Source organism: Cavia porcellus, unplaced genomic scaffold, assembly GCF_034190915.1.
Source record: "Cavia porcellus strain 051 isolate PalLab524CR breed Dunkin Hartley unplaced genomic scaffold, mCavPor4.1 scaffold_32, whole genome shotgun sequence".
Lineage (NCBI taxonomy): Eukaryota > Metazoa > Chordata > Mammalia > Rodentia > Caviidae > Cavia > Cavia porcellus.
Genome location: NW_026947515.1, coordinates 23,155,809 through 23,173,275, shown reverse-complemented (window position 1 = coordinate 23,173,275; position 17,467 = coordinate 23,155,809). Strand labels below are relative to the sequence as shown.

Genomic DNA, 17,467 nt, shown 5'->3' with positions numbered 1-17,467 from the left:
GGACACTGATTTGCATACACCAACGACTTTTTCTATTGGTTGAGCTTTCGCCGACGCGCTGACATCCCCCGACACAAAGGCCGTGCTTCGGCCCCGTTCTCTGATTGGCGAATGTTTAGGCTGCTGATTGGCTGTTAAAGTTGCCTCACGATTGGATGGATGCAAAGAAGAATGGGCGAATCAGAGTTTAGCACTAAGCAGCTCTTCTGATTGGATAAAATAGAGCTATGTTTGGATCCTTCCCTTGGTTCCAAAGCTCTACAATAGAAAGTCAATGCAAATGAATTGCACTGGTCCCTATCAGAATTTAAGAAAGTCTGGGTGGGCAGGAGCTTAAATTTATTTGTAGCAAGCTAATGCAAGGCAGGAGAGGCTACCTAAACTGAACTGGACAGAAAGCATCTTGGCCTATTTATTTTTCATCACATTTTGATTTTTAAGTACATAGTGTGAGAATTTAGTAAATCATGCTATATTGTTAAGTTCTTATATAGCATACATTTACTTTTTAAACCAACGTGTAGTTCTTTTGTTTGGTGGGGGGAAGGGTACTAGCTACAAAGAAACAAATGTGAATAATTGATCTCAGAAGTAACATTTTGCTGCCACAAAATGTTTTGTGATTTCAATATACAGTACAAAATGAGAGGTAACTTACTTGTCAACTATGTCTTAAATTAGGTAATTCAACTCAATGGAAGAATTACAGTCGGAAACGGAATTGTCTGACTATATTATTTATACATCCATAAAGAATAAGCAAAAGATAATTAAATATGTATCTTTGGGTTTGATGGTATACCTGTCAGGCATTACTTCTGAAAAGAAACATTTTCATACTTGAAAATGATACTATCTTTGTCTAAATAAACGTTTGTTTGCTTTGGTTTTTTATTTTGAGGTAGAGTCTTACTGTGCAGTTTAGGCTGGCCACTATGTAGCCCAGGCTGGCCTCAAACTTTTGGCGATACTCCTGTCTCAGCCTCACAAATACTGAGATAACAGATGTGCACCACCATGCCTGGCTTTGCCTAAATAAATGTCTTGGTCAGTTTGTAGTCAATTCTCTAGATGCTTCAAATATATAAAATATCAAAACCAGGAATGGGGGGCTGGAGATTTAGCTCAGCGGCATAAGTGCCTGCCTTGCAAGCAGGCAGTTGTGAGTTCGATCCCTGGTACCAATAAAAATGAAAAAGACAAAAAAAAAAAAAAAAATAGGCATGGTGATGCACTCCTATAATCCCAGCACGTGGGAGGCTGAGGCAGGCAGATATTTGCAAATTTGAGACCAACCTGGGCTACAAAGTGAGCCCAGGTCCAGCCAGAACCGAATAGCAAGACCCTGTCTCATAAAAACAATAACAATAATAAAAATATCAAACCAGCCTTAAGGAATAATAAAATAAAATATTAAACCAGCCAAAGAAAGCTCAGAAAAAAGATCGAGAGCCTTGGGCACTATGCTTGATAGCTATGACTCATATGATTCATTAAGTATTTTAAATTATTAAAAAGTAGAACTAGGCAAATAAGATTTCAACTAAGTTACTGTACCTAAGTACAAATATATCAATATTTACTTGCCACACCAAAGGTTTGGTATCAACAGTGCAGAAAAAAATGGATAATTTGAAAAAGTAGCTATGGCAGAAGCATTTTTGGTCCCACCTTTGGTGCTAAATTCCCTTTTTTTATTTTCTTTTGTCTTTTTTTTGAGACAGGGTCTCACTATGCAGTTCATGGTGGCCTTGAGCTCACTTTGAGCCCAAGGTGGTTTCAAATTTGCATGATCCTCTTGCCTCAGCCTCCCAAGTGCTGGGATTACAGGCACATGCCACCATGCCTGGCTCCCCTTTCTTTATTTTATAATATGGAGTATTACCCAGGGCTTCCTGCATGCTAAGCAAGTGCTCTACCACTGAGCTACATCCCCAGGCCCCCATATAATAACTTAACAAACTTTAATTTGTGGCTTCTGCTCAAAGATTGGGGTGGAGCCAGGTGTGGTGGTACACACTTGTAATCCCAGCATTTTGGGAGGCTGAGGCAGGAAAGACCTTTGCAAAGTTGAGACGCCCCTGGGCTACTAAGTGAGGTCAAGACCAGCTGAATTGCATAGTGAGACATAAGGGTAGAGAAACAATTATTTCACTCCTATCCTAGGGAGAGTGCAAGATCCAGGCTACTGGTCGGTCCTCAAAATGTGAAAAGTTAAAAAATGACAGACTAAAAAAAAAAGCCGGGGGGGGAGGGCTGGGGATTTAGCTTAGCGGCATAAGCACCTACCTTGCAAGCAGGCGGTCGTGAGTTCGATCCCCGGTACCAGAAAAGAGAAAAAAAAATGGCAAACTACTTAGATTTACATAGGAGATTGTCAAATGATACTAGATACTAGTACCCTAGTATATCTTGCTGTCCTCACCCAACCCATTCCCATTACTGGGAATTAAACCCTGAGTATTCTATCACTGAGATACATACATCTCCTAAGTTGTCCACACTTTACACTTTCAGTCCTTCTGTCAGTCTCCCAAGTAGAGGAGTTACAGACTAAGCTTCTACTACCTTCCTCAGTCTCATCCTCTTTTTTTTTTTTGTTTTTTTTTTTCTTTTTAGTCTCATCCTCTTTTTTGACAATTCACTGGCCTGAAGGAGGAATGAGCTCCTGAACTGACTGCTGGCACACGCAGGCATGCACACATTCACTTTGTGTTTCACAGATTTTCTAGGAAATTCAGAGCCTTGTCATTTTCCTCTCTCTTAGGAGGAGGGACAGTTACTCCACTCAGTTTTGCCCTTTGTAAAAGACCAAAAAAATAAAACACCTGCTCTAGGATAAACAACGTATGGATGTACACTTGTTTGTTTTAGGATAATTAGTGGAAATGGTCTCCCCATTTTACCTGGTAGTCATACAAGCTTTTCTTTTTTTCTAAACTGGCATAGGAGAGGAAAAACAATGCAGGAAGTGGGGAAGAACTGAAAATTTCTATACAATACAATAAAAACCCTAGCAAACACAGCTGGGAGTTTGACACTGATGGAAGGCTTGCCTAGTCTGATCAGAGAGGATCTGACTTCAACCCTTCACACTGCAAACAAAAACAAACACAAAACCCAAAAACAGTAAATGTGATGCAGCATAGAGGTTACTATCCTAATTCCTGTTCTGTCACCAATTTGCTGAGTAACTTTCTGAAAGTTATTACTTCTCTGGGTTTCAGTTTCTTCTTTTGTAAGTTAATCAGTTTGGCTTGTATCTCCTAATTCTACCAGTATACCCTTATTCTAAAGCTCATGTTATACATCTATTATTTAAAATCTAGTGCTGTAGACTATAGTTCTGCAGTGAGAGCACACTCAGGTGTTTCAGGCCAACATACAAACCAAGTATGTGGATTTAATCAGATTTTTTTTGTTTGTTTTTTTCCTTTTTATTGGTACTGGGGATCGAACTCAGGACTGCCTGCTTGCAAGGCAGGCGCTTATGCCGCTGAACTAAACCTCCAGCCCCGGTTTAATCAGATTTAAAGCAGTATGCACCCATACTCCCACAAAGCAATAATTTTGTTCTTTGCGATTTTTCATCCTCAGAGGAACCTAGTGGCTAAAGGATGGATTTGGCCTGCTTAGGAAAGACCAGTTTCTCACCTTTTTAAGCTGACAATCTAGCTTCGTGTGTGAAATTATTCTGAACTAAAGAATAAAGAAATATGAGTCACTCTTTAATAGTAAAAATGTTCCGCTTGTCTTACTCTCCTTCATCCCTAAGGTTATTGAGAATTATTATTATTTTTTGAGACAGAGTCTTGCTGTGTAGCCTAAACTGGACTCAAATGCACAGTGATCCTCCTGCCTCAGCCTCCTCAGTGCTGGGGTTACAGTTGTGCACCACCACACCGGGCTCAGAATGCTTTTTTTTTTTTTTTTTTTTTGGTACTGGGAATGGAATTCGCACTTGCCAGGTGAGCGCGTACATTGCCGAGCTAAATCCCTGGCCCCCATCAGAATGCTTTTTAATGAGACCTTCATTACCTAACATAATCTCATTTAATAAAATGCCAATCACTGTTTAGTTAATTTTAATTTTTAATTTTATTGTCTTTTTGAGACAGGGTCTTATCTCACTATGCTGTTCAAACTAGCTTTGAGCTCACTGTATAGCCCAGCCTAGTCTTGAATTTGCAACGATGCTACTGCCTTAGCCTCCCGAGTTTTGGGATTACAGGCGTGAGCCACTACACCTGGCTTTGAATTTTTATTTTTTGGTACCAGGGATCGAACTCAAGACCTTGCACTTGCCAGGAAGATGCTTGTGCCACTGAGCTAAATCCCCAGCCCCCATTGCTCTTTAAAACAATGGATTTTAAATAGATTTAATACCTAAAACAAAGTTAGTTGACAAATGTTATTCATTATGAACTTTTTTTTGGTTTTTGGTACTGGGACTTGGACTCAGGACCTTAGGCTTGCCAGGTATGCACTGTGCTGCTGAGCTATGTCCCCACCTCTGCCCTACTTTTTATGTATGTATTTATTTATTTTTAATTGTCTCACTATGCAGGTCAGGCTGGCCTTAAACTCTCAGCTATCCTCCTGCCTCAGCCTCTTGAGTGCTGAGATTATAGGTATGCACCACCATACCTAGTCTGCAACTGGTTTATTTTACAAAAAACAACTATGCCTCCCTGGTAGGAGTATAAGGGGGAAAACATTTTCCCAAATAGAGTCTGGGTCCAAAACTAGAGTGGTTTATAATGTACACCCACTACTCAAACCCAGTCCTTTTCTCACTCTTAATACGTTTAACATCCCTGCAACTTGCTAGTGGACCTGTAAGGCTGTTCTGGACAGATTACATTCACCATTGGTCCTTAATGGACTGGAAACAACTTAGTCAGGTCAGGTGTTTAGGTGGGAAGGGACCCAAGCCGTCCAGTTGCAGGTATCAGTAGTGTCTGGCAAAGGCGTGGGGCCTCTTGCTTAGCATAGATTTTCCTTAGCAAAGGTTTCTCAAACTGACTCCAGCATCAGGTTTCCCTTGTCAGGTTAGCTGTACTGCAGCGATGAGGATGATGTTAGCCAACTCCAGGTGCCTGAAGTACAAAGGCCCAGAGCTAATAACTGACAATAAGTCTTAAAGCCTGCGAGGTGCACCGCTTGAGCTAGTATTACAACCGTGCCAAAGCTGCACTGAGTATGGAGGTAAGGTATTTATTTCAGTGAAATTATATTTGGAACTGTTTTGCAGAAGTCACTAGGACCTCAAGAGTTCTGGATCCCTTTTCCTCCAGCGGCTTCACAGTAACAAGGGAAGTCTGCCTTCGGAAACTGAAAACGCGAATGTAAAGGGAGCATGCTCGGACTGCAATTCCCAGAAGCCATCGCGGAGCCTCAGAATCCGGGACATTATCCGCAAGGCCTCTTGGGTAGTGTGGTCTCGTCCTCTGGCAGCAAGCCTCTGCCGACGGTAAAATTTCAACGGCGCGGAGGACCGCAACTCCCAGCAACCCTTGCCCTCGTGCGGGGGGTCTTCACGTTTTCGTGGCGCGGCGCAAGCGCACTGAGTCCTAGCCGCGGACCGCGCAGACTGAATAATAAAAGGGGAGCGGCGAAGAGGCAGGAAGACAGGACCATGTCGAAGGGCCCCGGGCCCGCCGGCTCCGCAGCTTCCTCGGCGCCCCCGGCCGCTACCGCTCAGGTGCTGCAGGCACAGCCCGAGAAACCGCAGCACTACACGTACGTAGAGCGCCCCCCCCCGCCGCGCGCGCACGCCTGACGTCAGCGGCCAGCGTGAGTCACGCGTGCAGGAGAGCGCGAGGCGGCCTCTCCCTCCCCCCCCCTTGTTCCTCCGGCCCGGCCCAGACCGGTTCCAACCTGCTGGGACGGGCCCCATCCGCCTCTAACTGCTGCGGACCTGTGCTTGGGCCGCAGGGCGGGAAACTTGGTCCCAGCCTCCGAGCAGGAAAGGCGGGAGCTCGGATGCGGAGTGCACACTTCTCAAGCCAGGCCTTAGAGGCCTGACTTGTTTGTCAGACTCAAAAGTCACGGTGCCAGAAGCCCTGGGGCAGCTAAGTCCACAACACCACCGAGACGAGTCTCTCCGGGGCCAGCCCGAGAGTCGCCTGTGAATGGCGATGTATGAGAAGTTACGAGACTCCATATGGCTGTACGGACGGCCTTTGTGTTCCAAAGATCCATAGGTGTCCGCGAGGACCACCTTGGCTGGAATTCACTTAAGCAGTCGTAGGTAAACATGCAAGAGACTGAACCGCCCCTTGCAGGCTGCACGGGATCAGCCTGAGCCTGGGACCCCGACGGTGCAGGCCCAAGCGTCTGACAGCGCCCTGCCCAAAAGGGTGATGAGGGGCCAGCGAGGTGCGAGCCTGGAATTCTGCACGCGTCTGTGTGTGCCCTTCGGTTCCCCTCAAGGCGCATTAAACACGGCCTTGTGCTAGGTGCTAAGAGAGGGAGTCACAGACGGATCCTCCGGTTGAACCAAAGTTTCAGTTCTTCCTGATGCTCTTTAGAAGAGCCTGGCATTCATATAGGCTCCTGAGTGGTGAGGGATTGGACAGTTCAAGTTCAGAGAGTCTAGAGCAGAAATCATTTGTCGGGAGTGGAGGAAACTCAAGAGTAGATAGGGGCGCTTGCTTTTCACTCTAGAGATAAGATCTTTTGGGAAACTAATGGGACTGGGGGACCTAGGTTATAGGAAGAGTAAGTGTGGGATTCTCTAGTGTTGGTTGAAATCATCTGAGTTTTTTGACAGCAGTGTGAGGGTAACTTTCTGCAAATGGGCATTGTTTTGCTACTACTTTTTATTTATTCAGCTACCTGTTTTTTTGAGGTAAGGCTTAGTATATAGTTCAGCTAGCTTTGAACTCACTATGTAGCCCAGGCTGGCCTTGAATTTCCAGTCATCCTGGATTTGCTGAATGCTGGGATTACTGGTGTGTGCCATTATGCACTGCTTACTGCTTTTTAATTTTTGCTGTGTGCCATTATGCACTGCTTACTGCTTTTTAGTTTTTGCTGTGCTGAACATTGAACCCAGGGCTCCAAGCATGGTAGGCAAGTGCTGTCCTTAGCTTTGATGATTTTTTTTTTTTTTTTTTTAATGAAAGTTCTTTCTGCAGGGCTCTCTTGCAGTTGTTGAGATGGTCTTACCTCAGACAATATTCATCATTTGAATTGCATGACCAGGCAATCGTGTGGTCTTGATTTGCAGATCTGCAAACTTTACTGTACTCAGAATTTCTTTATAATCTGGTTGTTCAGATCTTTTTTTTTTTTTTATAGGAAGATAACAAACACATCTCAAGCAACTCATCTCTATGTTGTTAACGGAGTTACTCTTAAATTTATATTAGAATGACTTTCTGTTTGTTTTTTTTTTTTTTTTTTGTCTTTTTCCTTTTTATCGGTACCGGGAATCGAACTCACGACTGCCTGCTTGCAAGGCAGGCGTTTATGCCGCTGAGCTAAATCCCCAGCCCCTAGAAGGACTTTCTGATCATTTTGTAATTCACAGAAGAAATAAGTGAACACGTGTATACGTGTCCATATCTGACTCTGTCCTTTTCATTCTCATTTGTTTGAAGTCTGTCTTCCCGTTCTTTGTGAGCTAGGCACCTATCAGTAGGATTTTGCTCTTGAGGAATCATTGGAAATCAGTGGAGAGAAATCATTTGTTTTTCTTGGTAGACTGAACCTTCAGAAGCTGTGATTTCAAATATGTTATGCCCTTGTCATCTAGGTCTCATTGCAGGGAGCACAAGGGCACAGATGATGGCACTAGTGTATTGGTGATTGGTGACTCTTTTTCTTTTTTTAATTTTCTGTCTCTTGTGGTATTGCAGGTAGTCCTTTGCTACATCCCTAGCCCATTCTACATTTTTTTTTTTTTTTTTGTCTTTTTCATTTTTATCGGTACCAGGGATCGAACTCACGACTGCCTGCTTGCAAGGCAGGTGCTTATGCCGCTGAGCTAAATCCCCAGGCCCCCATTCTACAGTTTTTGAGACAGGGTTTCCCTATATTGTCAAAGCTGGTGACTGAATTTTTAAAATTCTCCTCCCCTCTTGCCTTAGCCTCCTAAGTTCTGAGGTTATAGAAGTATATCCTCACACTTGACCTTTTGTTTGTTTTTGAGATGGGATCTTGCTGTGTACTTCAGACTTACCTTGTTTCCTAGTGGCCTTGAACCTGTGGTGATATTTCAATCTCAGCCTCCCAAGTGCTGGGATTATAGCCATATGCCATCATGCTTGGCTTTTTTATTCATTTTTCTTTCTTTTTTATTAGTTTGATTTTTGAGACAGGGTGTTGCTGTGTACTTCAGGCTGGCCTTGAACTCACAACAATCCTGCCTCAACTTCTTGAGTGCTGGAATTCCAGGAGTATGGCATCACATCCAATTCTTTTCTTTTTTAGATGAATTTAGTTGTTGCTTTTAAGGACTCCGCCACAGGAACATGTTTTAATACTGTATTTGCTGTAAACTCCTTAACTGCCTTGCTTTTTTTTTTCTCCTGAAACAGGGTCTTGCTGTGTAATTGAGGCAAGTCCTGAGCTCACTATGTAGCCCAGGGTGACCTGGAACTCATGGTGGTCCTCTTGCTTCTGCCTCCTGCGTGCTGGGATTATAGGCATGTACCACCACATCCGGTTTACCTTTTTTTTTTCTCCCCTGCAGCATGAATTTCCAAAATTTGCTTTAAGCTGAATATGGGCTTATATATTGAAAATACTGAATTGATCTCACTTTTATTGCTTTAGTGCTGGGAATTGAATCCAAGGAATGCTTAACTCATCCAGCCTCCCCCCACTTTTTTTTTCTTAAAAACCAGGACTCGAACCCTTCAGCTCTTGCTTTTTTTGGGGGGGGGGTAGGGTTTCACTGTATGGTTCTGGCTGGCCTTGAACTCACTTTGTAGCCCAGGCTGACTTCAAAATTGCAGCAATCCTCCTGCCTCAGCCTCCCAAGTGCTGGGATGCTGCCTGCTCAGCCCTTGCTTTTTAAATTTTATTTTGAGGCAAGGTCTCACCAAATTGCCCAGGTGAGTCTCATCCGTACTTGACAATCCTTTTGGCTCACCCTCCTGAGAGATGCTTGCCAGCTTTTTGCCTTTTAAAAGTTTCTTAAACATTAATTGTTGATTACACTAAGGATTGAACCATGGGGCTTGCAGATTCTAGGCAAGTACTCCATCTCTCAGCTACATCTCAGGTGCTGATGTGATATATACCTGATATTTGAAATTAATGCATACTGTGAATGCACTTTTGTTGCTGTTTTTTTTTTTTTTTGTTTTTGGTACTGAGGATCAAACACACAACCTCATGCTTGCCCGGCAGGCATTTATGCCATTGAGCTAAATTCCCAGCCCCACATGTGTAATCTATATAAATTATAGTTTTTGTAGTAATCCAGAGGATTTACACTAAAAAATTGAGTCTCATTAATCATAACAGCAATGTTGTCTTTTATTTTTTGGAGATGGGGGTCTTGCCATGTCTGGCCACAAACTTGTCTTCCTGCTTTAGCCTCCCAAGATGCTGGGATTAGAGGCACTGAGCACTAACTTGACTTTTTTTTTTTTCTTTTTTTCCAGTCCTGGGGATCGAACTCACAACCACCTGCTTGCAAGGCAGGTGCTTGAGCTAAATCCACAGCCCCCGACCTTTTTTTTTTTTTTTTTTTTTTTTTTGAGAAAAGGTCTTGCTATGTGGTTCAGGCTGGTTTTGAACTGTGTAGCCCAGGCTGACCTTAAACTCATAGTGATTCTACTGCCTCAGCCTCCAGAGTACAGGGATTACAGGCATGCATCACTATGTCTGACTGTCCTTTATTCTTGTATGGCATTTTGAACCTATCCTTTTTTATGCCAAGATTATAACACCATTTGAAGAATAATTATTTTCTCTCTTTTATTTTTTTGTTTTTTTTGCAACAGTCTCGCATTGTAGTGTAGGTTGGCCTTAAACTCACTCTCTATACTAGGCGAGCCTTGAATATGTGGTGATCTCTTGCCTCAGCCTCGTAAGTGCTGGGATTACAGGTGTATACCACCATGCCTGGCTCTCTTTTTAGTGAACTGTTAAGTAATCTTACATTAAGAGAGACTAACATAATCCTTTCAGTAAATTGGTCTAACAGGTTGTTATGCCAGGTTTGAGTACAAGCTTATAGAAAAATTATGTTAGGCTGGGGATTTAGCTCAGTGGAATAAGCGCCTGCTTTGAAAGCAGGCAGTTGTGAGTTCGATCCCTGGTACCGATAAAAATGAAAAATCAAAAAAAAAAAGAAAAATAATGTTAAATTGGGTGCACACCTCTAAACCCAAAAGTCTGGAGGCTGAGATAGAGGATTACCTCGAGTTCAAGGCCAGTCTGAACTATATAGTGAAACTCTTGACAAAAAAAAAAGTTATATCAAAATTTTTTCTAAATCTCAGTAAAATGAAATTTTTTTTTTTTTTTTTTTGTCTTTTTAGTAAAATGAAAATATATCAAGCTAGTGGCACACGCCTGTAATCCCAGCAGTTGGGAGACTGAGAGGATCATTGCAAGTGCAAGACCAGCCTGGGCTACAGAGTGAGTGCAAGGCCAGCCCAAACTGCATAGCGAGACCCTGTCTAAAGAAAGAAAATGTATCAATACTCAATACTCTTTCAATTACAGGGAACTCATGACCTATAAATGCTAGGTCATTTGCTTTTTTTTTTTTTTTTTTCCATTTTCTAAAACTAAACCAGCTTTGTTGATTAGTCTGTCTTATATATTTGAAGAGTTTTATAAAAATAGATTAAAGAATGGAAAATTTTGTAGCAAATACAGTCCAAAATGTATCTAAAAGATTAGTGGGGGGCTGGAGATTTAGCTCAGAGGCATAAGCAGTTGTGAGTTTGATCCCAGGTACCGATAAAAAGGAAAAAGAGAAAAAAAAAAAAAAAAAAAAAAAAGGTTAACTTTGTTTTTGGATTTTTAAAATTAATTTTTGTGTGTGTGTGACCTTTTGAAACGGGGCTTTACTGGTAGTTCAGGCTGGCCTTGAACTCACTTTGTAGCTCAGGCTGGCCTAACTCAGCAGTCCTCCTGCCTCAGCCTCCCAAATGCTGGGATTACAGGCATGTGTCACCACACCCAACTAAGGTTAGTTAATAAATGTATAGATGAGGCTAGGCATGGTGGTGCCAGCCTGTAATCCTAGCACGTGGAAGGCTGAGGCAGGAGGATCACCAGGAGTTCGAGGCCAGGCAGGACATACATAGCGAGACCCTGTTTGCAAAAAAAAAAAAAAAAAAATATATATATATATATATATATATATAAATATATATATAGTTGATAAGTATCTTCTTTTGACAAGAATCTTGCTGTGTAGTTCAGGCTGGCCTTGAATTCACTGTGAAACCCAGGCTGGCCTCTAAATTGTAGACATGCTGCCTCTGCCACCTGCTCGGATTACAGATGTGGACCACCGTGCTTGGCAAGTATTGTGTATCTTAAAGACATACCTGGGCTAGAAAAAGTATTTGAAATGTCACAGAGCAAAACACTACCCATCTAAAATATTTAGGTTTCTTTCCCCTATTATTTTGACTGCCTTAAGAGAAACTATGTCTCAGAGACAAGTCTATTTTGGATTCTTTGGTGTTTTTGTTTTTTGGTACCAGAGATCAAACTCATGACCTTGTGTTTATAGGACAAGCACTTGAGCCACTGAGCTAAATTCCTAGCTTCCTATTTTGGAGTCTTTGCATTACAGTTGATTCTCAACTTCATAAAACCCTCATGTTTTGTGGGTAGGTTTGTTTGTTTGTTTATTTATGTATTTATTTGAGTTTTTCCTTTTTATCGGTACCAGGGATCGAACTCACAACTGCCTGCTTGCAAGGCAGGTACTTATGTCTCTGACTCCCCAGCCCCCAGTTTATTTATTTTTTAAGACTGTCTCACTGGCGATTCATGCTGGCTGGAACTGGTTACATAGCCCAACATAGCTTCAGACTTGCATTGATCCTCCTGCCTCAGTCTCCTGAGTGCTGGAATTACAAATGTATACCACTCTGCTAGACTAAAACCCTCATGTTAAAGAAAAATTAAATTCTAGTTTAGTGAAAGTTGTGACAGTTGGGTGATTTGTTGTAGAAGGTAGAGGATAAAACATACGTCATGGAGCCGGCCGGCCGTGGTGGCTCCTACCTGTAATCCCAGCACTTAGGAGGTTGAGGCAGGAGGATCGCTTCGAGTTCGAGACCAGCCTGGGCTACAAAGTGAGCTCAAGGTTTGCCTGAACTGCATTGAGACGCTGTCTCAAAAAAGTAAAAAAAAAAAAGCATATGTTATAACCATGTCTAGATAGGCATTATGTTAAGTTTGGACTGATTGGAGGCTGGGGATTTAGCTCAGCGGCATAAGCTTTGTAAAGCAGGCAGTCAGTCGTGAGTTCGATCCCCCGTACCGATAAAAAGGAATAGTTTTTATTTTGTTGTAATTGAGCTATGTTAGGTTCTAAAGAAGGCTTCCCCACAATCCATATATGTCTGCTTTACCTGGTGGTTTCTATCATCCTGCAAAGACTGACATTGGTGAGGGCAGCAGGACAGCTCTTGAGAGCAATTTAGAGCAATCCATTTTGGGCACACTATAAAGAAGTTCTTCTGGAAATAGCACCCCAGATAAGTACACAAAAGCAATATACTTCCTGCTGCCAACACTTTGATGCCTTAAGGTGAGGTCTCTTATGTGTGTCTTAGAACTCAGAAGTCATGAGCACACTGAAGTTCTTACACCCTGCAGCAGCCTGAGAAGCACACACCTGCAGGCTTTCCTGCCAGGCCTTTATCTAAGGTTGCCATTTCCACTAAGACAGACTCCAGGTTGGAAGAGAGGTGAAAGTAAGGTTGCCACTACATTACTGTAATAGTGGACTGGCCTAGAAATCATTTTCCCAAACTGGGTCATGTTTGCTCAGTGATTAAGGTTCTTTTGTTTAGAATCCAGTTATGTTTGGTACTAAAGCAGATTTGTCCATTATCTGTTTGCATCTTTGATACTTTGAAATTGTGCCTCTGGACAGTATGGCTAATCTTCTTGATAGACTGTCTTCTTTTTTAACATCTTGGATAAATTTAGGGCAAAGTAATGTGCTATGTGATGATGGATATTAAATAATTGTTATTAATTTGGGATTTGTATTCCTTTTTTGTCTTTCTGAGACAGGGTCTCTCTATGCAGTTCAGGCTGGCCTTGAGCTCACTTTGTAGCCCAGGCTGGTCTTGAACTCACAACGATTCTCCTGCCTCAGCCTCCCAAGTGCTGGGATTACAGGCGTGAGCCACCATGCCTGGCTTTGGATTTGTATTCTTCTGAACAATGTAGCTTTCTTGTTTTCTCACCATATAGATACTGTATAGGTTCACCACTGCCAGCCATCTTAAAATACCTGCCTGGATAGTAGAGGCGTCTATATAGAAAGTGTGGATAAAATCAGTGCATGCAATAGTAGGTATGGAAATAACGTTGGGACAGAAATGTAGAAATGGACTGTGTTGATAATACGTGGTAAAATAATGAAAATCTCCACAATGTACACTTTGAAACGTTGAAGATTGATTACAATCACCAGTTACTATAGGGAATAGATTTAAAAACTCCATACTTTATATTCCTTTTTGTTGGTACCGGGGGATCGAACTTGCGACATTGCACTTGCAAGACAGGTGCTTATGCCGATGAGCTAAGTGCCCGGCCCCTACAGTGTACACTTTTTTTTGGTACCAGAGATCGAACTCAAGACCACACGCTTGCAAGGCAGGCACTTATGCTGCTGAACTAAATCCCCAGCCCCTACAATGTACACATTGAAGTACTATTTAGGTTATATGAATTATATCTTAACTTTGTAAAAAAAAAACATTATTTTTTTATAACTTTTTTTTTTAATCGGTACCGGGGATCGAACTCATGACTGCCTGCTTGCAAGGCAAGTGCTTATGCTGCTGAGCTAAATCCCCAGCCCCTTATAAAAAAAATTATTAAAGAATTGTACTATTTAGATTGTATGAATTACATCTTTTAAAAAAATTATTAAAGAATTGTGCGTAATAAGGTCCTATAACTATAGAGACCAAGTATGTTAACTTCTTTTTTTTTTTTTCTTTTTTTTTTTTTTTGTCTTTTTCATTTTTATCGGTACCGGGGATCGAACTCACGACCGCCTGCTTGCAAGGCAGGTACTTATGCCGCTGAGCTAAATCTCCAGCCCCTGTATGTTAACTTCTTGCTAGGTCTCAGGTTATTTGATCCATGTGGGGAATTTCACCTGTGGTTTGTACAAAGCTTTCTGATGCTCTCTTCCCCACTTGCCTAGTGACTGTGTCCATGTGTATCCATTCTAGGTGAATGCACCCTCATAATTCTGTAGAAGCTTTTAAGATAAGAAGCCTATACTTGCAGTAAGCTTGAGACTCTGAGTTGTTGGTGGTTGTATTTTGAATTGTGTCTAAATTAACAGCTGTTACAAGGAACAAACAGATTTTCCTCTGTACCTTTGCAAGGCAAATTAGATTTATAGTGGTACTTCCAGATAGCTTTTTGTGTGTAAACAGTTTGGTTTTGCAAACAGAAGGGTCTGGCAAAATTTTGTTTTTTTGAACTCTGCATCAGGTGATGAATAGAACCATAGCCATCTTTTTGGAAGGAACACAAAAGTGGTTATTTAGGGACTGGGGATTTAGCTCAGCGGCATAAGCACCTGCCTTGCAAGCAGGCGGTCGTGAGTTCGATCCCCGGTACTGATAAAAAAAAAAGTGGTTAGTTCCCCCAGAATGAATTACTTTTTTTTTTATGAATTAAATTTGTGGGGTGGTAGCAAAGAAGGTTGCTGTCCTGCTAAAATGTAACAAAGCTAGTTTTTCAGCTACTAGCTGATTTAACCTAACATGGGCATTTCTTTTTTTTTCCCAGAAGGAGATACAAACTCACTTTATTGGGAAGTGAAGAGAAATGGAGATTCAAAATCGCTTTATTGGGAAAGGAGAGAAAATAAGTAGGCAGGTAGCTACCTTGTCAGAGTATGGCAGGGAGCCCAGAGCTGGCATTGGGGTCTCTGTTATAAGCCTCTTTTATGACATGGTGAGAAAGGGACCATTCCCTTTGAGAATTGCTGTAACTTGATTGGCTATTTTGGGTTCTGAGACCCCTGATTTGGTCACTGCCCCTTCCTTGCCTGTTTATACAGTCTTGGCTAAACACTTACTGAGGTCTCTTTGTGCTGTCCAGGTGCTTATCTTGGGAGATTACAGCAGAGTTACATTCAAGGCTGAGTTAGTAAAAAAGGTATGGGTGTGCTTTAATGCATTAATATGGCAAGACTAATAAAATATGCATAGACATATATATATGTGTGTGTGTGTGTGAGTCCTTATGTTAGTGTATTTTTATATACTAAGTGGGTTTTTATGTTAATGCCCTTTAACTTTCCCTGCCATGTTGATATATAAGCAGGCAACTTCTAAGGTTCAGCTATTGTGAGTTGTGCTGCTAACACGGGCATTTCTTAAGGACAGGCCGTGTGTTTTAGGCATTTAAGATGATGATAAGCTAGGCACGTTGGCACACACCATTAATACCAGCACTTGAGAGGCTGAGGTAGGAGGGTTGCTGAGAGTTTGAGGCCAGCCTGGGCTATACAGTGAGTTCAAGACTGTCCTGAACTACATAGTGAGACCCTGTCTCAAAACAAACAAACTTTTTCTTTCTTTCTTTTTTTTTTTTTTTTTTAATTTTATTTAAGGAGAAAAAGAAAAAAAAAGTAGAGAAAGGGTACAAGTTATACAGATTCACAGAAAAAAATAAACAGTACGAAATCAGTAGTTAATGGATTACATATTGTCATCTTAGAAATAATTGTTCAAGTTACAAAATTAAAGCTTATGAAGTGGACATTCCAACAGTGAGACTGCAAACAGTTCTCTTCAATGATCCAACAAAACTCAGTAATATCATTATCTATCTTATACACTTAAATATACATGCAGTTATATCGTTTAGAGCACTTTCTTTTCCTCTCTTTTGTACAATGACAATTACACATTTTGGGTTTTGTTGCTCCCACAGTTCTTATTACTTTTTTGGAAGAGAGTTGGAACCAAATGTGACGTAACAGAACAGAGTCAGTCAAATCAAAAGGGTGGACATAATAGATAATGTAAAAGCATAATACAAGGTGATCAACAATGCTTCCCATAATGCCTCCCGCTATCTCTAATAGAATTGCCTATATCATCAGTTATAATAAAATTGAACAAAACAGTAAAGAACAAAACCAAAACATTGGAGACATTATAGGTCTTCAAAAGTAGATAATAGTCAACCAGAATGGGCGTCATAATGAATCACACTATCTTCACAGCTGTTGCCTAAACTTTCGAACCTGGTACTATCAAGCAAAACAGAATAGAGGAACATCAGTCAAAACAAGATGGTGAGAGTAATACAGGGCTTTAAATCAAGATAATGGAAAGTCAAAGTGGGTTACTATAATATATCCTGCTTTTTTAAATTTATTTTTCCCTTAATTAAAAGGATAAAAATTTAAAAAGTAAATAATAAAATGGAGATTGAGATAAAAGAGGGCATAACAACAAAACAGCGTAGATCAAAACATAACCATTTAAGCAAAATAATGTTTCACCACAAGAAAATCCCAACGTAAAAGTAGTTACCATATTGTCTCTTTCCTTGAAATCTTTGAGTATAACTTCGTATACTGTAGCATCAAATATATCAAACAATGTAAAACCATTTAAGAGAATGACAGTATTACAGGGTATTTAGAATCAACTAACAGAGAATGAACAATGGTTTGTGTATAATCTCCTTGTCTATAAAAGTTTTTGCTTATACCATCATATATAATAAAATCCAATAAGATACAACCTGTTTAGACCAATGGAGACAGAAGAACAAAAGCTTGATGAGACTTCAAAACAAGATAATACTAAATCAGTATTACCTATTAAGACATCATTTTCTCCAAAATAGCTGTTCCTATCATCCAGTCTTCTCTGCCTCATTTCTGTTGAGCTCTTTTTCTGTCATTGGTTGTCAGGTTTGTCTTCATTTTGTTTTCTGCTCCATTCATTGTGGCCTCTCTGCCACTATTTCTGTATTCTTCGTATTTTTCTTTTTTAGAATATCCTGCAGTATTCTCTGTAGAGTTGAATTAGTGGTTGCATATTCCCCTAGTTCCTCTTTATCCTGGAAGCACCTTGTTTTTCCATCAATTTCCAGGGATAGTTGTGCAGGATATATCAATCTTGGCTGGAGATTATTATCTTTCAAAGCTTGAATTATTTCCCCCCACACTCTTTGTGATTTGATGGTTTGTGCCAAGAAGTCTGCTGTAATTCTGATCGGTGTTCCCTTGTAAGTGATCTGTTTCTTGTCTCTG

The 17,467-nt window shown here is 41.1% G+C and overlaps 1 protein-coding gene across 5 annotated transcripts in view; it reads left to right on the top strand.

Moving 5' to 3' along the window:
• The first annotated feature begins 5,540 nt into the window (after window positions 1-5,540).
• Unk (unk zinc finger) overlaps window positions 5,541-17,467 on the top strand; it is a 54,382-nt gene continuing 42,455 nt past the window's right edge. Inside the window, exon 1 of one of the 5 annotated variants that reach the window (XM_063241876.1) lies at window positions 5,541-5,742. In XM_063241876.1, the coding sequence (XP_063097946.1) occupies window positions 5,639-5,742 (104 nt within the window). In that variant the 5' untranslated portion in view covers window positions 5,541-5,638. The remainder of the gene's footprint in view (window positions 5,743-17,467) is intronic. The other 4 variants (XM_063241875.1, XM_004999608.4, XM_063241877.1 and 1 more) reach the window with 4 other exon arrangements.